Source organism: Rhopalosiphum padi, chromosome 1, assembly GCF_020882245.1.
Source record: "Rhopalosiphum padi isolate XX-2018 chromosome 1, ASM2088224v1, whole genome shotgun sequence".
In the NCBI taxonomy this organism is placed as follows: Eukaryota; Metazoa; Arthropoda; class Insecta; order Hemiptera; family Aphididae; genus Rhopalosiphum; species Rhopalosiphum padi.
In genome coordinates this window covers 59063413-59089509 of record NC_083597.1, presented here as the reverse complement: position 1 = coordinate 59089509, position 26097 = coordinate 59063413, and the positions used below count along the sequence as shown (strand labels likewise).

At 27.4% G+C, this 26097-nt stretch overlaps 1 protein-coding gene across 3 annotated transcripts; it reads right to left on the bottom strand.

Moving 5' to 3' along the window:
- Positions 1-1038: 1038 nt before the first annotated feature.
- Positions 1039-26097, bottom strand: LOC132917365 (zinc-regulated GTPase metalloprotein activator 1B-like). Of its 3 annotated transcripts, none has more exons than XM_060978081.1 (13): positions 25980-26097; positions 25412-25593; positions 25043-25231; positions 24910-24969; positions 23949-23986; positions 22349-22407; positions 19301-19387; positions 19166-19210; positions 19017-19073; positions 12862-12919; positions 12636-12770; positions 1600-1723; positions 1039-1215 (listed from the first exon to the last, which is right to left on the bottom strand). In XM_060978081.1, exons 2-13 carry the CDS (start codon positions 25581-25583, stop codon positions 1133-1135), a joined length of 1107 nt encoding a protein of 368 aa, XP_060834064.1. In that variant the 5' UTR covers positions 25584-25593; positions 25980-26097; the 3' UTR covers positions 1039-1132. The 3 variants fall into 3 exon arrangements, with proteins under 3 accessions (XP_060834064.1, XP_060834062.1, XP_060834063.1); XM_060978079.1 differs by lacking the exon at positions 25980-26097 and adding an exon at positions 25765-25918; XM_060978080.1 differs by lacking the exon at positions 25980-26097 and adding an exon at positions 25676-25892.

The window sequence follows — 26097 nt, the reverse complement described above, 5'->3', positions numbered from 1 at the left end:
TTCCCCTCCACCCCCCCCCCTCCTCGCCTCGTCCTTCCCTTCGCCGCAGTCGTGTAGTATAGGCGTGAAGGACGTGCGCATATTAGCTGCTGTACAACGGCGCCCAGTCGCGAAAGACTAATAGTGCGCCCGTTGACGCCACAGGGCCGCAGTCATTTATTTGCTTTTTACGCCTCTCACGGGATCGAGTGCCTTTGTCGCCGAAACAATTGGTTTCCATCGTTTACCGCAACGTCTTTGGAGACGTATTCCAGTAGATTTATATACGTACGTACGATTCGCCAAGCATGTTCATCCCCCATTTTTCTTTTTGATAGTGCATTTATTCAAATCCTGATCTTTGGAGTTTTATAAGTACACACGAGGGCCGTATTTTCAAACACTCGGATCACTAATACCATTTAAGTGTGTCTTATTGTAGTGATAATAATTTCTATTTTTCAAATAAAAAAACATTTTTTACATAGTAAATTGTCAGGCAGATGATTATTATGAACATTTTATGTATCCAAATCAAAATTTGAAGGAGTATGTGGTTTTTGAGTCATTCAAACTTATAAAGTCAAAAGGGTCCATGATATAATATGGAAATTATCACATGCATATTTACTAACTTAGAAACTACACATTCGAATTTCAGTCCAATAATAAAAGATACATGGGATTTTTAATATATTACCATAGGACACACGACTAAACTACTTTAATTCATTAAACGGAAAAAAATTACTATACAATTATTTTAGGTGGTACCTGTCACTAAAGTATCATAGTTAAAATATTATAGGTACTAGTACTGTTATTTAGTATAAGATTTAATACATAACAACTTGGTTGACGGTTGTATTTATTATAAATATTAGTCATTTTTACCATAGTTATTTATAGTATATTTGACCCCAAAAAAATATGATAACAGATTTAACTATTATTTCAATATAAATGTCCATTATTTTGTAATATTGAAATTTGTGAACGTCAAAATAATGTGCAATGTCAATATTTATAATTTCCTTAAAAATAACAACATAATATTAATATTTTTTTTTCAAAATATATTTTTATTTACAAATATTATTAGTATAAATAAAAATTACAACCACTAATCACAATGATTCACGTAATTTAAATTTTATTTTCTGGATAGTGATTCATTCCCAGAATCTATGCATTTATTAAGTAAATAGTTCAATTCGTCTTTGTCCAAAAATGTTCCTGAAAAAAAAAATACAATAATACTATAATAGCAATATTTTAATGAATCTTCATCTCTGTATACATTTCAGATTTTAAGAAGAGCTGAGAATGAATGTATTCTATAATGACGTGTGTTTTTGTTTAACTTAAACTACCCGTTATAAAGGAGAGTGATGATTACTATTATTTTTTCTTATTTTCATATATATATATAGATACAGTTTAAATAAAAATTTAGTTTAATTAATTTAAAATAATATATAATGCACAGTTTCAATATTAATAAAAGTTTGACACAATATGTATAAAAACATCTTGTGTAGCGTAAATACTGTAAATTAACTATAAATATCGTGTAATATGTAAATTAATAATTATAATATAAAGAAATAAATGACTTACCTATGAGAATAATTCTACTGCCCGGTGGTACTTCAGATAAACTTTTGGTCAATTCCTGGAACTCGTACATGTCGTAGACACTTTGTATCATAGCTATTGAACCGTCCTCGAATCGGATTACACCCTGTAACACACGATGTATACAGAAATTAGAAACTCATATATATATTAAACACGCACGTCGCACACGCCCTTGCGATGTATCAAATTAAAAAAAGCAAACAAAAGATGCGGTCCAAAATCGAACGATCAAATGCGCGACGGCAAATCAATCTAAATGTAATTTACTATGTGTACTCGCGCACCCGAGGGTAAAGGGATTTGGTTTTCTGCCGGGTGTTATATATACATTGTTATGTATACGCGTGGAGAAATTAAAAAACTAAAAAAAAGGATTATAGAAGAGCGTCAAATAATAATATACGAGGCGGCTTTTGCATCTCTGCAGTCCGCCGGGCGTACATAAACGATAAGTACACATATATTATTATATTGTAATTCGTTTTACACCAGTTTGTTTTCGTCGGTATTTGTACAGCACCACCGACGGGTATAGATAGTTTTTTAATTCGCAGCAAGTGTTTGATATTGAAATTCTTCAGCCGGTCGTCCGGCCGTTTCAGTCGCTACAGTCGTCCGCCGGCCGGCTGGCTGTTTGTGTAACCGACCCTCGCGGAGCAGCAGCCTCGCGGGCCGGCGGTGGGTGGCGCGTGCGTTAATCACGGTTTAATTAAAACATCAAAGGCGCTCCGAAACGCGGGCGGGCGCCGCGGCTGATTGGTAACGCCTCCACGTGTTGTAGTTACAAGTCGGAAAACTTTGACGAATTATTAACACCGAATTGCACACCGATAAAACGCTTAAGGCCCGGCCCCACCGTTTAGCGAGTCCCGCCGTCCCGGACAGCTTTTGATTAATGCCATCATGAATTTCACACATGCACACGCGCACGGTTTGTCGTAAACCGGTCTAATATGATACATAACTATCCGATCGGACATTATAGAAGTAGCTGCGAAAGCAGAATTGTCAATGGTTATTGCGGCGATTGAAAGACTTATACTATCAAAATTAAGTGCGCGCGGCCACGGCGACGAGAAAATGTTAAATGATGTTATAGTAAAATATATACAAGCAAAAATTATTTCAATAGCTTTGTAGTGTTCTTCTTTCAAATCACTATTATTATACTGTTTAACGATCGTTCGAAATTTTTTGTCTGCACCTAATCGATTTTACTCTAGAGCAAACACGTTTTCGATTTAATTCAAATGTAAGCCTATGTCCTATGTCCAGATCGACTAAAAAAAAAAAAAAAATACTTAACAGATTGAATTATACCGTAGAGATGGCTTAGTGTAGTATTTATATTGTAAAAATATTCTTAGAATATTTACACGGAACTTTCCCAAGTTTCATTTTAAGGAGAAAATTCCAAATTTCTATATTATTATAAATTATCACAGATGCCGCGCGAGCAGTATTTATAGTTAGGGTGACCATGCGGCCTGTTTTAAACAGGATTGTCCTGTTTTTCAGCTTGGTGTCCTGTTTTTAAATCGGAATTAAACAGGACGCATTTAGTCCTGTTTTCCGTGACTGTCCTGGTTTAATCCTGTTTTCACTATTTTTTCATCGAAAAGTGATTTCAGCAATTAATTGATAAAAATGTCGTTAATAATAAACTACTTAGATATTTTTATCTATGAAATCCAGTCATGTTGAGACATTTATTATTAGTGTAGGTATTTATTTTCCCCAAAATGATCACCGATAAGAATAATATATCATTATTGTAACTTTATACTGACATACGTCCAACGAAATCATGCTATATTTATTTATATGCATATTATTATATTATATTGTTCTATGAAAAGTACATTATTACGGCGGCGGCAGTCATAAAATACATAGGATAATATTATGGTGCAATAGAAATATTTGTGGCGGGTGTTGTTTGCAACGTTATAATATAACGTAACGCGATAAGTGATGTCAACGATGAGCTGCTACAGCTAAAATTGTTCATACTTTATTTATAATAAATACGTATTATAGGTATACAATATTATGGCGATTTTTCTTATCACTAGCTGTATTTCTCAATTCTAGAAAACAGGTACATTTATTAATATTTTTTTTATCTCTGCTGATAACTGCATTAGTTTTGAGCGGCGATAAATTGTTATTATATTATACTTTTAGGTTCAAGCAAAGCATTACTTTATATAGTTAAAATTTTTATTTTCTACTGTTGTATTTTTGCCAAAGGGGTTGAAAACAATACATAGTGGTTATATTGGTACTTCTATTATTTTGTATTTTTCTCCTTCTCCCACTAAGATTATTATATGGGTATATCAGTAAACCTATATATAACCTTGTAAGTAAAATATAATAATTTAAATACTGTTTTTACTTCATAATTCCTCTTTTGGATTTGCCATTGAACCAACCAATACTGTTAAATAACTGTAAAAATATAACTAGTTCAAGGAAATGTTATATACCTATACAATAAATATTATTTATTTATATACAATAAATTATAATTATAATTACTAATATAATGCAACAATTGGCTATTGCCAAATTATATTTAAAACAACAAAACTTTATGCGTGACTCACCACGAGGTACGTGAAAATATATTTATAAAAAAAAACGAAAGATTTTGATGTATATATACTTTACGCTGCGTATGCTCAACGACGTCTGGGGACCAAGTTGCAGCGTTGACCGCGTATTATGTAAGGCGTGCGCGCATGTAAAACATACAAGTCAGTCTGCAATTTAAAATTTAATAAAAACATTTTGACGCCCGTCGAAGGCGTAGGAGTCCCACAAAAGCATTCCGTCCGCACGTGCCACCGCTGTTTCACTAGCGGACTTGGCCGTGCGGAAAGCGTGAATTTCACGCACTCAAAAACTACCAACAGTCACCCGGCACCACCACTCCTTTTTGCGTACCGATCCCTTCACGCCGCGGCTATACACGATATATTATGCATATACTATAATATATATATAAGACGTGTGTTCTCCTTCTTATAATGTATACGTTTGTGCAATACGTGCATACTGTTGTTTCCTCAGGCACCGAGACGTTTTCTCATCTTCCACTTCTATTATTATTATTATTATTATTATTATTATTATTATTTCCTCTGGCTGCAGTCACGTGTATATGCGTTAGTTCTTCGGGTACAGACCGAAAACAAACGTCGACACGAGATAAGCTTTTATACTGACAACCCATTGTTGAAATATACATACGAGTACAGTACATAACGTATAATATACAATACATAATAATATATAGGTTTATATGACATATATTATTATACATCCTGCAAATTCTAAGCACCTGCTCTATATGTACGATATAGGTACATTGTAACAAATGTAGTTAAATAATACCAATTCATTTCAGATGCCGAATATTAAGGATGTGAAATTAGTTTTGTTTTATAGACAAATTTGATATTAATACATAAATATTAATAAGACTTAACCTTAAATAAAAAATATGTATCAGTATGGTTAAATCATTAAGATTATATATATATTTTATTTTACATATCCGATGAGTTGGTATTGTGTATTATCGCAATTACTGTTTATTTTATACAAGTATCAACAATATTATATTTTACAGTGTAAGAAAAAATAAACAAAAATTAATTTTACTACATTATTTATAATAAATAAGGGACATATGTTGTCATGTTGACGTATTTTTTTAATGAGTAACGTTAACATATGATATACTTTCCAAACCAGCTGTTCTTGACGCAATAAATTACATAGATGAATAGATCCGAATTAAATCATATGTATATTAATTATTTAGTATAAGTTACAAAAACAAAAATCTGATATTAATCTTCATTCTTACTACAATATAGTTTAATAGACATATATATTATATGTACCTATTTTAAACAAAGGTCGTATATAATAATGTTATAAATGATTGATAAGAAGATAAATAAGGTAATACGGTATATAATAAGTAATATACCTATACTAATACATGCTTAACGACAAAACAACTCTGGGTACATTTTTTGAATTTGTTAAAATGTTAAACTTTGGAATACTTAATATACTTAGTGGTGTATTTTAAATTATTTGTGGTGGATAGGAGGGGGAAAGTTAATTGTAATGACTTATTTTATTAACCATTTAATAATTTTAAATTTAAATTAATAATTATTATCACAATTATAAATACACCCAATACCCAAGTAAAATCCGCCATATACCTTATACCTATGTAATTATGTACTATAAACCAAACAGATTTAAAATGTTTCCGAAAATAACAAATTCAGAAGCTATTTCTTCATAGTTGTTAGAATTTTTAATTTTTATAACATACTTTATCTGCATAGTCGATTAATGTGTATATATCGCTGACTCCAAAAATTCTTCATGAAAATAATAATCATTAATATTTTAGAATTTTTTTGTTTATGGACTCCGTAAATATGGCACTGTATGCCTACATAACGTAGTTAACAATAAAGATAACACTAAATTTTTCGAACACATGACCTTAAAATTGATTCATGTTCTTTTTACTGCTTAATTAATTAATTATTAGGTAAACTAATTTTTAAACATTTTTTTACATGAGTAGTATAACAGATATTTTAATTATTCACCTTTTTTGAAGTCAAACATTTAATGACACGTGGATTATAATATTTGAACGAATATAATATGTAAATCATGAAATAAATAATCTGTGGAAGAAAAACGTAAAAATAATGTAATACAGTATATTGAATTTTTTAAGTAAGTACCTATTGAAATTTATTCACTCGTACAATTTATTAGATAAGCATTAAAATAAATAATTATTACTAACGAAGTAAAAATGAAAAATATGAATACTGCTAAATCTCGAAAAGAACATATTTGTTTGTTAAAAATAGAAAATGTATGCAAAACTAAAATCAGTAAGTGACCAAAGTCTGAGACCTGAGTGACTGAGTACTAAATTATAATAATATAATGTTGATTTCAGCACACATCTGCAACACAATCAGCTCTACGATAAGCGCATAAGCGCTGTAATCCACTGCTGCTGTTTAAATAATATAGAGAACCAGAACGACGAAGACAGTTGGAATAACATTCGGGTTGAAAATGATAAAATATTTGGCAATGGTATCCGGAAAAATTAGCGTACCAAATTTAATATATACGCGTGTGTTATGTCTGGCCAAGACATAAAATGAAAAATAAATAGAAATAAAACGAGGACGCGTAAACGACGGATGGAAAAAAACAACTATACCCAGACCGGGTCTCATATAAATATTATGAGAGGACTATGCACATTCTTGTTGGGCTTACGCGGCACCAGTGCGGAGCCTTTGAATTGTCTGTTTATTAGATTTGGTCGGCGCGAAATTACTATCAGGCCTGTCGCTGACTTGCCCATAAAACATTCGGAGAATGCAAATCGAAAGCCGTCTGTCGTCTTACCACCCTTTACTACTCCGGTTCAAGTTATATAATATCTCACTATTATATATATATACGTATATAATATATTTAGAACTGTGCACGCTACACGATAATATATCTACAATTTGATGATGTGAATTTTGTTCAAATATATACGATATAAAATGTAAGTTTGAACTATTAAAGCACTTATCTTATAGTTCAAAAGATAGTAATTATATAAAAAATATAAACTCGTTTGAGATAAATCGATAAAAAACTAATTATTTTTATGTTCTAGAAATATATATAAAAAAAATTGACTTATATTTAAGTAAAGAATTATAGATTCTATCCATTATTTAACTATAACATGTTGTTTATTTAATCTGGTTTTAAAATAACAGTGTCGAATTCATATTAATAACCGGGAATGTCACATAACAAAAACATTTGACTACCAACATATGTAAATTGTATTAATAATTTCAAGTTGGTTAACCCATAATATATTATACATACACATATACATACAAAATATTTATTAAATAATAATTCTATTATCAACAATTCAAAAAATTAATTTTCTTAGGGATTTTTAGATTATAAATATATTTTAAGGACATAAAATTGTTTAAGGAGATTACAAGTTATTATACACACATATATATATAGTCTTAAAAAGATATATCAATAAATATTTTTAATTAACCGCATTATCATGTTATATATCATGTATAAACTATTGATTGATTAATTTATAGCACTAAATATATTAAATTAAAACAATTTATAGAATTTAACGTATTCGTAACTTTCTTTTATTAAAATATGTTATTAATATATTTGTATAATTTTATTTTTTAAATTTCGTTTGAACAATTTTTTTTTTTTAATGGCACATGACATCATTTTTAGATACATCAACTCAATAAAATATCAACTAAACACGAATTATAATGGTTATAATTATTTACATATTAAAATATAATGCCATATTGAGTCACGTACACTTCGACGTATTGAGATGTTGATTTATAACAGCCATGTTGGAGTTATTCGCGATATTATCGCATAATGTCGATCATGTTAGAATTCGGGACGATAATGTCGATGTGCCCTCAGGGATGGGCCGTTAGTGCAAGGTATGCGGGCATTTGCGGCAGGAAGAATTCCATCACGGGTTTTTGTAGGTAACACCCGAAAATTAAGAGGAGAGGGGTCTACGTGATGGCAAAGGCTCATACTGGCTGGAAACTCCTTTTATTATTATTACACGATATTATTATTACACGATAGTCGGATCCCGAGTATTCTGACTTGTTCTAACACCGTTTCCATATAACGTGCTTACACGAGCTATATTATTTTATATACCTACAGATAATAATAATAATAATACATAGGATATTTATAGCGTATTCTTATGACATTCTTTATAACATTTTCGGAAATTTCTATTATCTTCGCTGTATGGAAATTTAAACATGTAAAAATGAACTAACAATGTATCATAGTTAAAAAAAATAATTTAAATTCAAGGAATTTAATTTTTAATATTTTTTTCAGCATCCATCTTACCCATTTTTTTTCAAAATTGAACACAAAACATTTTAATACAATTTTCGTTTAAAATGTGCTCTTAAAATAAATATTGGACTAATTGGATTATTAAAATATACCTAGAGAGCATATACATATATGCTATTAATACTTAAAAAATAATTCATATACCTAATCATTTTAAAGATAAACTACCATTTTTTAAAAATAATAAATTATTGACTATAATATGTTTATTTATGCTGAAGATTCGTAAATATAAAATTAGGATTGTCGGTGTATTTTGATTTGAAGTTTTGCCAATACTGTATTGGAAAATCTGTTTACAAACGCACACAGAACATGAGTGAATGACAAGATTTGTTTGCGTGAGAGTATAAGGAACAGTTTTGAAATATCCTTAAGTCTATTTACCGATGGCTGTTTACAATTTTGCTGTCAAAGCAATTTCGAAAGGGACATTTTCATCCAGTGGGGTTCATCAAAGCTATTGGGGGAGCAGCGTAATCCGCAAACTTAAACCCAATAAAATATTGAATAATAACTGCAATATACAAGGCTTTAAACCGATGACAATAAATAAATCAATTAAATTATTGTCATAATATTTATTGATTCGTTGTGTTGTTTAATTTTAGTACATTATATAAGTTCCTTATGTTGTGAAAAATACTAAAATGATAGTTCACCAACATATTAGTTTTTGGTTTCAATGTATATAATTAAACAAATTTGTGTACCTACGTTAATATTTAGTATCGCCAAACATTTTTGTTAATTTTTTTAAATACATTTTATTACCTACACAAATTGTTATTTATGATAGAATACAGATATAAGCTAAGGTCTTTATACTATAATATAATATGTTATAAGACACATATTTATCAAAACGTTTTATAGTTTGAAAAATGTTTAAGATTTAAGTCCATCGTTAAATATTATTTCGTAATATTTAAGAACTCTATTATAATTATGGCTACTGAATAAATTATATTGATCAGTGTTCATATTACTTCTTAAATTGTTCTAGAAAATTGGATAAGTCAAAATATTTAAAGTTATAAGGATTATTATATATAATAAAATATACAATGATTTATTTGATTATATTGACATATTATAAAATTCAATTTATATCAATAACAGTCTATGCATTAAACCGTAAATATTTTTTAGTACCATAATTATAAAATATATTTTAAAACTGTTTATCTGTAAGATAATTCTTCGAAAGAAATATTATTATTTTTCATTTTTATTATTTTAATTAGTAATAGAATAATAATAAATATTGAAAAAATAAAGTTAGATACATACTTTTCATAGGAACTCTAAATGATATTGAGATTAATAAATATTGTAGTCTATAACATAGTGTTTGTTATTAAACCAAGGATTTTTGAATGGAATGTTTGAATTTTTTGGTATAATTCCATACTTTGTACCATTACATCCATATGTGCTTGAAAATGATCTTATAAATATTAAATTCCGTCTAAATGGTGAGTTTAGAAGATTTGGATAGTAAATTTAATGTTATCCATAATCATGGAGCAAGCATTTTATGTTGTATAGTACTATTATTTTTCCCCGTATATTATGTGGAGACCAGGTAAAATATTTTTCGAATGTTATTCTTAAATATTTAGTTTTTTATGCATTAGGTATTTAAATATCATTAAAGGTTACATTTAAAAAATTAAAATTTGGTTTCATTAACTTCGAAGTGCCATTTGATTTACCAACCAGCTAGGTTATTTATATGTTCATCCTAACTATATATTAGTAGCGATTATTAGATATTGGCGGAAGGATAAAATTGATTAATGGTAATGTAGTCAGAAAACAGGGTGATAATAAAAATTGGTTGATCAGAGGATTAATATCAGCGAGATTTTCAAAAGTAAAAGCAAGGGAATGGTAATCACATGATGATAAGTGTACGAGCGACTTTATTGGTTTATTTATAAGAATTACCCATCATGTTTTCACTGATTATTTCATTTTTCATTGAAATAATAAAAACAGAGAAAGCATCGAGTATAATATTACTATGTGTTAAGGTCGTAGCATGATAATTTTTTTTGGAATATTTTTTGGCAACTTCAGAGATATAAAAATTCGGGTCGACCTTAGTGATTTTTTAATTTAACTTATCCAGTGACAACGAAAACTTTTAGTATTATTAAATCCTATATTTATTTATAATATAAATATCAAATATAAAATAGATACTACTTATATAGACTATTATATAAGCCACTATAAGCTAGTTTTACTTTTTATGGTAACTATAACATATATCACGAACAAACAAAGTAGGTATAGAACTCTCAATATTGTTTAATTGCATTTAAAACATAACCATTTTGGGCTTGGGCTTCGACTATAAACTACATATTATTTTGTACACATAAGTACATAAGTACTTGTAAGTTATAATAACGACGATACTATAATATAGTGTACAGATAACAATAAAATAAGTTGGAAGTATATAGATTGATAGATGCATTGGGGAAATCATTGTTATATTATTACATATTGTTCATATAATATAATATTTAGCCATATTAATCATGCAATCGATATACAATGGGCAGCCATACGAGCTGGGAAGATAAAAATCGAAAAATGATTTGTCGGTACCCATACCTGTGCGTGTATAATACACTCGGTGTATTATATATTTATATACATAAGGTCTCAATTTGTTTACGGGGATGAAGTCATACAAGGGTGAGGGATATATTTATGTGTGTGCGTGTGTACACTAGTTACCTGATGTCCTGATCCACGGCCAATTGATTACATCTGGAGCGAGGATTAGCCCTGCAGTATGGAATTAAATAGGGATTTATCAACGAGAAAATATGTATAGGTACACACAATGGGAGCTGTCTACAACAATTAAATACGAAAAAATCGCGGGCACACATATAATAATATAAACGTGTGCATAAACGTTTGGCCGAGAGAGGGGACGAGATAGCTGGATAGTAAAAAAAAAAAAATAAAGAAGAAAAAAGGGCAACAAACATTATTCTCTAGTAAATATAAGGCCCCGTATATGTGTACGCGCGCGCGCGTGTGTGTGTTAGTGTATACAAAAGGGTGAGCCCCCTGCAGGATATGGATTTCGGACGTGGATAGAAGGATAGAACAGCCGGCCATTTCAATACGTGTGGTTGACGAATCGCAGTACAATAGGATACGGACTGAAATTATTACGATAAACGAAAATATTGTTCTCCGTATCTACACCCCTTAAAAAAAATACGTAACATGTTTCAATAATAATTATTGTTACTTTGAACTCTTTTGTACAATAAATGCCGGTTATGAGGCAACTGCAGTTTCTATAATATGTATATAGTGGCGCGATGCCCAATAAGCGTGAAGCAGTATAGGAACTAAGCGAGGGGTGTTGCAATGTGTATTAAGAAATGCGATTAAACAGTTTTTCAAAATGGCCAATCTATTTGTAGTATCTTTATATATATATAATAAACATATCGATATAATTTCTGTATACACAGTTAGTATTTTGAATTTTGATCGAAACGATGAATGTGATAGTAATGTAATAATAAGAATTAATAGCAACTCAATAATATCTATTTATTATAATATAAACAATTATAATAATATTTAATGAGCATTAGCGAATCTTTAATAGGTATAAAACGATTTATGGTACAATTTTGGTCACCGTATAATATTACCATCATATTATATTAATAATAATAACGGGTAAAACACATTTCCACCAAAATAATCTTTGCGCCAGTAAAAGCTTAACATTTAATATGTATAATAGTGTAGGTATTTATAATTATTTTTTAAAATTAATATAAAAATGATTTTATTAATATTTATAATAATCTTTTTTTATTATTTTATAGTATTTTTCATAAACTTTTAACTTATTATTTATTATATGCTGTTAATTGTTTTGGTGGAAACGAGTATTAGTGGAAATAGGTACCACCCATAATAACACTCACCTTCATTCTGATTATTTCTGAAGTATTTCCACGGCCATCATTTAGCATATTTTCCCATAAAATTTGACATACAAAAGTGTCCAGAGATGTTCTTAAAATACCATCGGGAACTTCAAGTGTAACAGTAGACACGTTCTGAAATCATAAAACTATTAAAAATACATCACCAAACATAATCATAATGCATTATTATATAATATATATATGCATGTATAAATGCGTTTACTTGGTTTATATGACTTTTCCCTCTGAAACTTTCCACATTTCTTATCATTTCGTCGACCCTGAAACAAGCCACGTGTAAACATAGTCAATAAAATATTCTTGTTTCATATGATGAACGCTAGGGAGATGGGTCTGACAAAACGACAATTTGAATTGATAAATATTATTGTCAATATTGGTTTTAACATAAAAAATAAATAAATCAGTAATAATTGTCGAATAACAACAATACGGTGTAATGAATGACATGGGGTTTATCGGAGGCAGTTTCGGTCAAATAAGCGGCCGATGAGAAGTCAAGACCCTCCTGCTACAGGGCATACGACCACCACCACGACTATTTAGAGGGATCAGAGATAAGCCGCAGACTAATAGGGTGTTTTTATTATCGTATACGATTATTGCGGCTACCACATTTCATGCGTATTTACGAAGAGTGTCTTCACTATTTGGAAGCCCGAGATATTCAATAATAATAATAATAATAATAAATTATTTTCGTTAATAATGTACACGTGAACATTTGGAAGTCATAATGTTGGGTTTGCGATCTAATGAATCGTAAATGCCTTAATGAAAGGGATAAGCGGGTTTATGGCACTTATGGCACGTTTCGACGCGGTAGCCTCATAATATTGGTACAATTTTATGTGATATACAGACAGATGGGTCATCAATATTATTATTTCATATAAACAGTTTTAGTGTGTATAATATTAATATTAATATTATAAATGATTGCTATTTAGTGCTGTGTATTTTCCGTTTGAATACATTTCAAAAAGTAATTTACAATTTCTAAAATGTAAAAGCTAAATATTTATTACCAGTTATTTGTGATTAAAATTAACTGTAAAAGTGTTTAATTTAAACTACTAGTTTGTTAAACAACATTTAAAAGATATTAAAATATTTTAAATTAAAAATATATCCTTAAACACGTCATAGACTTTTTGTAACTAAAAATATAAATTAACTTTGCGGACAGCAATTTATCATATTTTTATTTTTTATGCTTGTATTTTGAATGTGAACAAAAGGTTAAATCAGAATCGTAAAGGTAAATAAATAGAAGTTAATTAATAATAAAAAGGAAAATATACGCTATTAACTACCACAACATAATATTTTTTTAAAGAGCAATACATTTATAGTGAAGTTTATAACACGATTGATTTACTTATGATAATAATATAATACAATACCTATATTAATATTTAGTTTTTTACATTATTGAATTAATTCAGAAAAGTTAATACCTTTATATTTTTTTGAGCTAATAAAAAACAAGAGCAATGATCGTCATAACTGCACGCTTTCAAAAAAAGTCGTCATTCAAACCCACGCACTTTTATACATCAATCCCGTAGAGTTTTCTCAAAATAAAACCATTCGATACTGTACACACTAGTATTGTGTATTAATAACGCACACATTTCTCTAAAATCACATTATCGCTTATAACCGTGCACCAGTTGTTATAATTAATCAAAATCACAAAATTATAATTAATGGAATTCATTAAATATTAAATAGAATATTTGGTTCACATACTATTGAAAGTTTATGAGTTGTTGGTTTTTGGTCCAGAATGAAAGGAAAATCAAAAATGGGTCGTTCAACCCCCCCCCCCCCCAAAAAAAAGGAAAAAACAACGCCGAGAGAGACATTTATGTTAAGTTTATTTCGGAAATATTATCTGAACACTAAATCGGAAAATCAAAAATGTACACAAAATATTTTTTAGCAATATATTTCTTTGTCAAATTTATGGTAAAAACAATGTTATTTCTTTTTAATGTATTAAATCGAAATTTTAACATAATTTTTTAACTACCGTGGTCTGTCACAAATTCATACAAAATATCACATACCTATTATTAATATATATATGAAAACTACATAAACAACCGTATTTTAAGTATTATATTATATATTATTATATTACGATGCATAATGTGGTGAATATATTGAAATAGGATTTATATATAATATTATTTATAAGGCGCGATAACTCGGTCGAAGCAGATGTACGGCGCACGTGTATTAAATATTATATATAATATATATTGATGCTGTGGATCTGTGGACTATGACGGTGGTTGGGAGAGACCATGTAAAGGGTTAATTATATGTATATATAGGTGGTTTAATATAACGTGACGATATTAGATCGGTAGCGGCGGGTGGCGATTTTCCACCCCCGTATATCTATATATAAATTATACTCATATAAGTATAGAGGAGTTGCGCGAAGGGATTAATAACCTAGGGCGCGAGAACGCACGGCCACGTTCACTTTTCCGCACTCTTGAGTTCATTTATGTGTACGCACCGCGCCACCACGCGTATTATTATTATGTATAATACAGTTGTGCCTATATATATTTATAATATATATATTATGATATGCTTACGTGTAAAATATATTTTATTATGTTATCGACCTATACCGGCTATACCCCCTTCTCCAGTTACGCTGCTGTACACCCTGTGGTATTGTATACGTTTTAAAGCTGATACATACAGCTGTATGGTATTATATAGGTAATATAGCATGGCATGAAGATGTGTACCTAACATCAACGCCAATTGAAATACATCGGATACATAATATAATATTTACCTACTTTGTATCGATGCAATAAAACAAAAACATTATAGTTAGGTATAAAACTATAAAATCTTATATTAATTTAAGTGTAATAATATGCGATGCTTTTTTAAAATATAAGTTGGATATACATTATTACTAATAGTAGGTAATATAAATAAATTATAAAATATCCTTAAAAATAAGGGCCGACATACCCTATTTTCTCATAATCGTTTTTCGTATGCAATTATTTATAATTAAATTCAAATTTAACATATCTAGTAGGTACCTGCATAATAACGAAGTACATTAGCTTATATACTAAAAACTACAAAACAGCAGAAAAACTTGTTTTTTTTAAAAAAAAAAAATTTTATTAGTAAAGTAAATAAAAAATGTAGATAAAATCCAAATTATTTATATATTTTTTTTTTTTTACTATCAAAAATCTAAATTTGTATTCGTTTTAACAAATATTGATTTATTTAGATATTATCATACTTATTTGTAATGAATACTATTGTATCGAATTTTTTACTGGATCATACATTTATCAATTATCACAGAAAATGACGAAAATAAATGGAAATTCCACCTCAAAGAAATATTTTGTTATTTCATAAAACTATTTTGATTTGCAGCTCTTTTAAAAATAAAATTTACGTGAATAGGTACATATGATATTCTAATTTTGAAAATAAAACATTCATTATATTATCGTACAAAATTGAAATTCCAGAAACAAAGTTTTAATATATTACATATCATAATTTAACAATAAAATACCTACATGTCATTACACAATATGTGACATTTATACTAAAATGTAATATAATTGACAATGTATATAATATACACTTTAATGTAATAATAATAAGGATAGTTATGATTAAATTGATTTTTTTTTTTGTAGAATTATTAATATTGTAAATATAAATAAAAACAAATTGTGCTACATAATATTTAAAAAGAGTAGGAAATTTCAAATATCAATAAATACCACAAAAAGAGCCAAAATATTTTTAAAATCATATCAATTATACTATTATAGGAAAATGGCAAAAATTGAATGATGTTAATATTTTTGTTTTTCCGAAGTTAATTTTAATTTTTTTCCTTTTTTCCATATTATTTTAAAACGTACTGGAAATTTTGTATAACCTACAAAAACACTATTACATATGATATATTTCTGAAGAACTACAAATATTTGATTGCTGAAAAGCAAATAGTAGAAAAAAATATAATAACTGACCTACCTAAAGACTATAACTATTAAAATAGGTAGAAAATGTATAAATCCAAGGTAATTCACCAGCTAGGTAGGTACAACTACCTAGTTGGCGCACACGTCGAAATTTCTTATTTAAAATCGGGAACTCGTTTGCGCTTAAAATATAGAATTAACAACTGGTATGGGAAATAATATACATTGAGTACCTACATACATTATACAGTATGCAAAATATTATTTTCCCAATTCCCGAAATTATTAAGCTGCATATCATTCAAATGTACCTATACAATTATTTTTACGTTCCAGTAAGATTTTGATACTTATAAGTTATAACATAAACCTATATACTTCGATGTATACGCAACTATGTGAGAAATACTCCAAAATGTACTAACATTATTGTAAAATAAATCCATGTTTATTTTGAAAAATGTGTGTTCATGACTAAACTTTAAAGGTCTCTTTTTATACAAAATCTTGATTTTATCGAATAAAAATGAGTAGTTAATTTATGACGGAATTATAAAAACAATAATTCTATGTAGGTAAATGATTTGCATTATGGGACTACATAAGAAATAAAAATATAATATTTTGTAAATTTAATATAGGCACAGCAATAATGAATAATTGCTCCACCTGTGGAGTATGCGACTTTTTTGATAATGTTTTTTTCGTCATATATTTTACTTAATTAAAACTTCAACCCATATCTGTGTATTTGAAAACCAAATGACAAACAACTAGTACAACAAACGAAACTAAAGCTTTCCATAAGCGTTATTGAGAATGTATAGTGTTTAATTTGAGCCCTAACGACTAGTGGTAGGAAATATAATCTATATGCAAGCGAGTAGCGAGTTGTAAAAAGAGTTGTAGTTTTAGTAAATGAGCGAAAACTAGGATCGCTCCGATTTACCAAGGATGCCAACTCCCTTTTTTCTATAATAATAGAGCTATTCAAAATCAGATATTTGAAATTTTTAAATATATTTGAAAACTATATTTTCGAATACTTTAGATTTTTTATACTACTAAAGAAAGTTTAACAAAATTCTGTTTTTCAAATAGGAACCCGCTTTATTTCTGGGTATATATATATTATATATATCGTATGTTTTTAATTTTTGATATATCTAAGTCATAATTTGAACGAGTAGTTTCCAAATTATTAAGTCTTAAGTATAGAGGATAATGATCTGTGTCTATTTTTTATAGCCCTTACTCTAGGTCATAGTAATCAATAGCCCCATTAGCTTGCCATATAGGACAAGGCAAATATGCTATGTTAATATATTTAAGTATTGGCCCTATTAGTTACTTTTCAGATAACTTTACAGAAACTATAAAATACCAATAGTTAAGTATGGCTACTATCGAATTCAAATCAAACGACATCTATCATCTCGCCGTCTTATCGAATCTCTTATTTAACTTGTATTTCGTAAATATAAACAATACATACCGATTGTTGTCGCTCGAGCTATAGACACGGACCATTATCTTTTATATACTTATAGTTTATAAGCTCAAAAACAACTCGTTTGAATTTTAATTTAGACACATCACAATTATTTTTTTTTAAATATTTAACTATTAGTACCACCCTTAATATATTTGCAGGTTACACATACTATAATTATATTCAAAATAAATTGAGTTTCAAACATTATTTATAACGAATTTAAACTATAATAATAAATACATATAAATAGCCAATATAGGTACCGATAAATAAATATTTTTTGATAAAAATTAAAAACAAAATGTGTACAAAGTATCAATATAAAACCAAAAACTACTCCAAAAAAGAATAACGGGTAATTTGTAGAGTTTGACAGATGGCCGTGAAGTGTTTAAAGGGGACTACGGGTGAGGGTGAAAAATTATACTTGCTTTATTTCACGGTTATTAATAATCGGACAAGTGGTCTTATGGTTGCCCATAAAAGTGCATTAGCTAGTATTATACGAGAAAAACGCTTCCTCACAAAACCACGGGACAGTGTTATGACTTATGAGACTTTCGAATGCCAATGAGAAAGCTTGTATATTAGAAAATATATAGATATTATTAATACTATATTAAGATAAATATTTAATCAAATAGTATCATATTAATCGTTTTATCAATATATATATATCTAAGTAATAACTGTTATAAATCATAATACAACCTTTGGTCACATATAACAATAGTTTTAATTTAATAAAATAGGTTTACTTTTTTATTTAAATGATATCTGTATTTAAAGAGCTAATATATAATTATATAAAATAATCTAATCCTAAAATATTAAATACATGTTTTGATTATTAAATACCTTAAACTGTTAGATGAAGAATACGATTTCAAATCAAGAATTTTATTCAGGTCAATTCTGAAAAAATAATACAATTATATCAGTATCTTATAACTTTATGAATGGGATTAGGGCTCTGTTACATTATTTAATAACATTCGATTATTTACCTGCTATTTGTTGTCTCAATAATTTCAGAACTTCCATTAATCGATCTATAAAATAAATAGATATTTAAATTTTAGGTTAAAACAAGTTGATAAATACAGATACATCTTTAAAATAAAAATTAAATGAAGTATTACCTAATCTTAATCTTTAACGTTTCTAAAGTACTGCTGTCGACTAAGTCAATTTTATTGATGAGTATAATATCAGCTAATGCAATTTGTCTGAAATAAAATTACAAACAAATTTATTTATAGCACTAAAGAAGTTCTTTTTAGTCATCTATTTTCTTCATTGATAGGTATACACACAAAATTGAAAATACACCAGGATTTCAGGCTTCTATATAACGTTGTTTCGTTTGTTCAATTGCCATTGGATTTAAATATACACTAATACACACACACACACACAAATGTGTATACATCAACATAAGTTGTTTAGATATTTCACTTTATACAAAATTGGAGGAGGGCTGATGGTTTGCAGATTTGATTATATATACCGAGACGGATCTCCGTTTCCATGACGTTGATTCGATTTGGACATATTATTCTGTGTCCCGTCGTTTTTGCATAATAAACCCAACAGAGCATGTACGTAATCTATTTATGCTTGTCATCAGAATGAATTTATCCGTTTTTATCAATTACAAAACCGCCACAATAAAAAAGATATATATATAACAACGTTCAAATAAATAATATAGGAGTGAACAAAGTAAAATATAAAATATTACTTCCAAATTATATTCATAATTATTATTATCAGGAAGTAGGTACTTATGTAACTCTAAAATACCTTATAACATTTTTTATTTTATTAGAGTATATAGTTTGGTATGTGATGAATGAAGTTGATAGAATTATATAAACTAAAAAAGACCATGAAAAATTATATGCCCGTGAATTTAGCTCTCATTAAACTCAATTAAATATACACTGAACGACTAAACATATTTTTAAGTCAAAAGATATTTTATTATTTGTATTAGAAAATATGAATGCTAAGTTTTTGTCCGACCAAAAACGGCAAAAACTAACGTTTTTAATTTTTACACCTTTAGGGAATTAATTTTTTAAAATCCTTTCGTAGTAAGTTGGTTTCAACATCAATAAATTACTCACCAAATTTCATAGTCATAGCTTTAATGGTTTTGACTAGGCAATAATGCATCCGTCAGTTAGTCAAGCATGTTATTTTATATATACGCGTAGAGTATATATTTTATCCTTTTAATCTTAAATTAAATAATACATCTTAGTTTATAGTTGTTTATGAGTTTAAATAATAGGAAAAAAAATAGTTTACGAATCCACGATTTATTGACATTTTAAATTGTCAACTTTTTTAGTTTTTTTTTTTCTAAGTACATTCCTAATTTTTAATAAGCATTTGAAGTTTAAATTTTAATTAAATTTGAGACTTAAATGCAAAATAACAATTTCTAATCAAAAGATTTTTGTTATTTTGATTATATGAAATGATTGAAAAAATATTAATCGTAAAAAATCTAAACATTACAATATTGTATTACAACTATTACCAATAATATTTACTATAAATATTTATACTAAATCAATTTTCTAAGCATTGTGACTAATTCAAGCTACATTTTATTATAAACCTATTTACATTTAATAAATAACTTACGTCAGTAATGTAGGTAATGAATTATAAGTTAATAGCAAAAATAAACTATTTATAATATATATAATATTTTTAGTAACAATTTGTTCAACCAATATATATATTTTACTAATTACAAATATTTATTATATAAATAAATTACGAGTAAATCTAGTGATACACAGTTTCTGCATAGAATCATTTTTCATGGCCAATGATAATTTAATTCAAATTTTACATAGGTAGCCATAACAGTGAGTTCGGTCACTTTAATGGCTGTGATTTAATCAAGAAAAACAGTCAAAAGCTCTTCATTTTTTTTTTTAACATAAATATTGATAAGACAGCTATTCTATTTAAAATGTTCATGTGATCAAATTTTAAAAACCAAATATCAAGACCATGAACGTTATCGAACCATTAAATATGTTGGCTACTCTATTTGTAGCAGTAACTTAGGAATTTTATACTGTCAGATGCTATACATACAGGATATTAATAAAATATATTACGTAATATATAAACTACACTCTGCTTTATATATTGGCATTGTCGCACACGCAAAACCCAATAATCGCCATCCCTTTGATATGCCATGTGGAAACTACATAAAAAGGCCAAAGGGTCCGAGAAAAATTGAATAAGAATGCTTGCTTATAGACTATAATACTTACCTATAAAAGCCCCCAAGGTGAGTGTATAAGAATAAAATATAGCAATACACATAGGTATGTTATATATGCAATACATAGGTACCTATATTATACCACATACAAAGCCCTTTTAGTATTGAGTTATAAGCTCTATATAAAAAGTTATTATATTATATCTAGTGGCTGTGTATTCAGCGTTTTACAAAGTAAATATTTATATGTTTTTTAGATTTATTTTATTATATTAATAAAATGAAATTAAGTATAGATTGTTAGGATCATTTTTAAATTAAACTTTCGTAATAAATTACTTTCGAAAGATGGTACCTATAGAGTTGGGTAATTTCAGGAAATGTAACTTGACGGGAAATTATTCGTGAGAATACTTGGAAATGGTCGGGAATATCGAAAAATTCATAGTAATATAATTTACTACATATGTATTAATCAAGTGAATTTTGTATTTATTAAGTGAAAAACACGCGTGGTCTCTGTCTAACAAATGTACAACATAACAAATTTGTGTTCAATACTTCCAATTTTGTGTAATAATAAAATATTATTTTTTTGAGCAAAAGAATATTTGACCTACAATCAAACTTCAAAGTAAATATTACCTGTGTTTTCTGATGTTATTTTACGATATTTACAATTTTAAGCGAATTATAATATTAATAAAATCATATGAGATGCCTTAGATAATAATCTTACCTTGTAAACTATAATATTAATCTATAGAAAGATAATAGTACCTACTTACTTTTTATTCACGATTAATAAATTATTATAATATCCAAAACTAAGTCTAAATAGTCTTTATAACAAATTTAGGAAAAATTAAATCAAACATACAATTAACAGGTTATTTATATAAATATCTTAAAGAATATTATATTAACTAACCTTGTTGAAGGGTTTATAATATCCAAGTTGGGTTCATCAAGTAAACTGTTGCCAAGATGCTGAAAAACAAAATTTAACACTTTTAAGATTCACAACGAACAAAACTACCTTTGACAAGAAGTCATGGGATAAGTTTAAGCATGAAAACTAAATTGGAATTCTTCTGTTTTCTCATTATGTAAACTATGCGGACAAGGCTGAAAAACAATGAAGGGTTCTAAACGAGATTTGCATTTATATAATATAAAAAAAAAAAATTATAATAATAAAAAAAAGTAAAAGGAATAATGAAAAAATAAATAACTTTGAAAATATTAAGACTGTAGATTGGAATGTCAATAAATAAGAACTAATCGGAAAATTAAATTAGAAATTCATATCGTATTTATCACAGCAACTAAGCAACATGATGATATCAAGATATTTTAAAATATTTTTTAATTAATTTAATAAAAATAAAATTTTTTAATAATTATATTCACTTGTCATAATATTATAAAGTATGAGACATAAACCAATAATTTAAAATTTTTGTCTAATCAAAATCAAATTATAAATCTCAAAAAAATATATATATATTTATTTATTAAATATAATTTACTAAATTATAAAATTAATATCTACTAATTTAAATATAATTTATTTTTTAATATTAATTAAATACAATTTTTATACATCAATCGATAAGAATATTTGGTATAAGTAAAGATTATATGAGAAAAAAGCAAGTTAAAGAAAGGAGCCAGCCATTGATGACACTTTTATTTATTACAATTTAATTTTTTAATTATCTAGAAGCAGATATTGACACTATTTATGCTTCAAGAACCTCAGCGGATAAACAAAAAATTATCCTTAAATTATTTATCATTAGTCATCGTATCCAAAATTAAAATACAAATTATGATTTATTTTACTCTACTCATATGTAAACAAGTAAATATAATTAATAAACTTTTATTATACAAAATTTGCATTGACAATATTATGACTTTATGAATAGTCAGTGTGATGAGTATAATATGATCATTTTGATATAAGATGCAGTTAAAATACAAAAATTGATTTTCTTCATAGAAATAGTACTCTGTATAAAAAAGATCTATTGAAAATACTCTATCAAGTGATTTGTTGTTGAAAGTGGTTTTAGCAAATTAAAGATAGTATCATATAACATATTTATTATTTTGATTTTCATGATCAACCCATAAGTATCATTTTACTATTTCTTGTATCACTCTATGAATTGACTAATAACATTTTGTTGATTCAATAACAGCCTAAGAAGTTTTCTGTAATGCATATTATATGACTTGACATAAATATGGTTAAACCCCTAAAGATATACCATTTGCATAAATCAATATGTATAGATAAAAGTTAAGTAGTACAAGAAAGTAAAAATGTGAGATACTGCAACTAAATAAAAAATAAAAAATGTAATTAAAATTTTTAGATAACATTATAAACAATTAAAGTAACATTTTTTTTTCATATAAATCAAAATACAAATTAATATGTTTCAATCCCTAATTTGAACACCTAATTTTCAATTTTTGTATTCATATAGTGTGGTAAATTATAAAATTAGGTACCTTACTTTATTGGCGTTTTTGCTATCAATGACACAGACTATTCCTGAAAATATATACATTTAAATTATTTTATTATTTTAAGAACTATAAGCTACAAATAGCATTCATTATTCATCAAAATAAATATATTAAAACGATTAATTTTTAATATTGATTAAATGTTGCAGTAGTAATAAAATGTAATAGAAATACCATTAAAACTTAGTTTCACCTAGATACAATGGCACCGAACATGTACTTCAAGTAATTCAATTCAACTGCCTAGAAAATTGGCTGAGTGGGTCAATTTTCATTAATGTGCAAAGCTGCACAAAGATTTATAAAAATTTAAAAAAATTCATTTGAATATTAATTAATATTAAAAAATCAATAAAAATTATCATTAGAAAAAACAATTTAATCATTTTCTATATTACTTGACAATTTTTTTTCTATTTAAAATGGTATATTTATTTATAGAAATTATGCTTGACAAAATATTTGAGTATTAGAAGAGGTGGGTGGGTCTAATTATTTGAACTGCCAGTTTCAATTTCATTTGGCACCACTACCCAGATACCATTAGTTTCAAGTATTTTTTGTTTTTACAAGAATAAACATTATTGATAATATTACATGCTATAATATAATGAATACATACAACAACTAAACATTTAACAAACATATATTATGTTGATATAATAATTTGAGTATTGATACAATATATTAATATTGTATAGTAGCATAAAACACTCATTATTATTAAATGCCAATCCTGACTTATTTGATTTGGCTAATTAAATTCACAGCAAAATATTTATTTTATTTTCTTAACTAACTTATTTTCAAAGATATTAAATGAAATCAATTTTTAATAAATTATATATATCTATAGATTAAATTTATGATATAAATAATGAATAACTATTATTAATTTCATTTGACTATAAGATTTTTAGATAAATGTACAAAATTTGATTTACCCACCATCTAAATGAACATCACTTCCCAGCTCAGAATCAACCCAAAATAATTTTGCAATAGGTCCTAAAAATATTAAAAAATAAAGTTATTTATGACTTTATACATCAACTAATTTATTTAAAATATTCTAAGTTACCAGGATCAGCTAATCCTGTAGTTTCTAACAATATATAATCAAATTTTCCACGTTTTGACATAAGGTTTTCAATTGCTTTTACACCATTATCTTTTACAGAACAACATAAGCAACCATTTTGTAGTTCAAGCCATTCTTCACAAAGATTTCCTTGTTCACCAACAGCAATTGATTTTTCCATTGTGTCGCCTTTAAAAAAATAATAATAGGCAATTAACTTTATAACCTCAATAAAACGCTATAGCAAAATGAGTACAAAGTATTTTTGCAATATGAAATATAGGTGTTAATATTTAGTTAAGTAGATAATATAGGAGACAAATAATAATACCAATTAATATTGTGTTAAATGCAAAACGATAGATTTACCTTCGCCAAATTCGTTCAATATGACAGCAATTTTTTTACTGTGTTGTTCCGTTAGTATGTAATTTAAAAGAGTTGTTTTTCCAGACCCTAAGTAACCGGTTATAATTGTCACAGGCACCGGATCTAATGTGATAGCTGTCACTAATGATGGGATTTCATCGTCTGAGTCCATTGCAATTACTCTGAAAACATAATGATTATCAATCAAAATAATTAATCAAGACATATTAGATATTATCATCACTGATTATAAAAATATAATACATTATTCACTGTCAACGAAGAAGATCAAAAAAAAATATAATCAATGAAACTTTCTTTGAGAAAAGCAAATACGTGTTATAATACTTTACCTAATCGAGACAACTATAGAAAACAAAATGGAAAACTAGGAATTCAAACAAAACATGAAATTTCAAATCGTTTAAAAATTTGGAATATAAACGTTACAACTACCGATAGTATTACACTATTATGTTAAATAATATTAATAATAATGTTATCACAGTCCCGATATCATTATCAATTATCAGTGTTCAATAAAGTTGTAGGAAGTCTAAACACTTACCATGGTCGTATTATTGTATGGTTATGGATAGGTTATATAACATGAAATTGACGGACCACAACGACCACGAACTTAGTGCCACAACCACTTGGCACTTACAGCTGAATTATTCCACACG

What these genes read in the sequence shown, in the direction of transcription:
- LOC132917365 (XM_060978081.1), bottom strand. Translation starts at nt 25,583, where the DNA reads ATGGACTCAGACGATGAAATCCCATCATTAGTGACAGCTATCACATTA. An exon ending in TCTTCATCTAACAGTTTAAG is followed by an intron (nt 12,920 to 19,016) that starts GTATTTAATAAT and finishes GGCTTGTTTCAG; the next exon opens with GGTCGACGAAATGATAAGAA. An exon ending in GGAAAAGTCATATAAACCAA is followed by an intron (nt 12,771 to 12,861) that starts GTAAACGCATTT and finishes TTATGATTTCAG; the next exon opens with AACGTGTCTACTGTTACACT.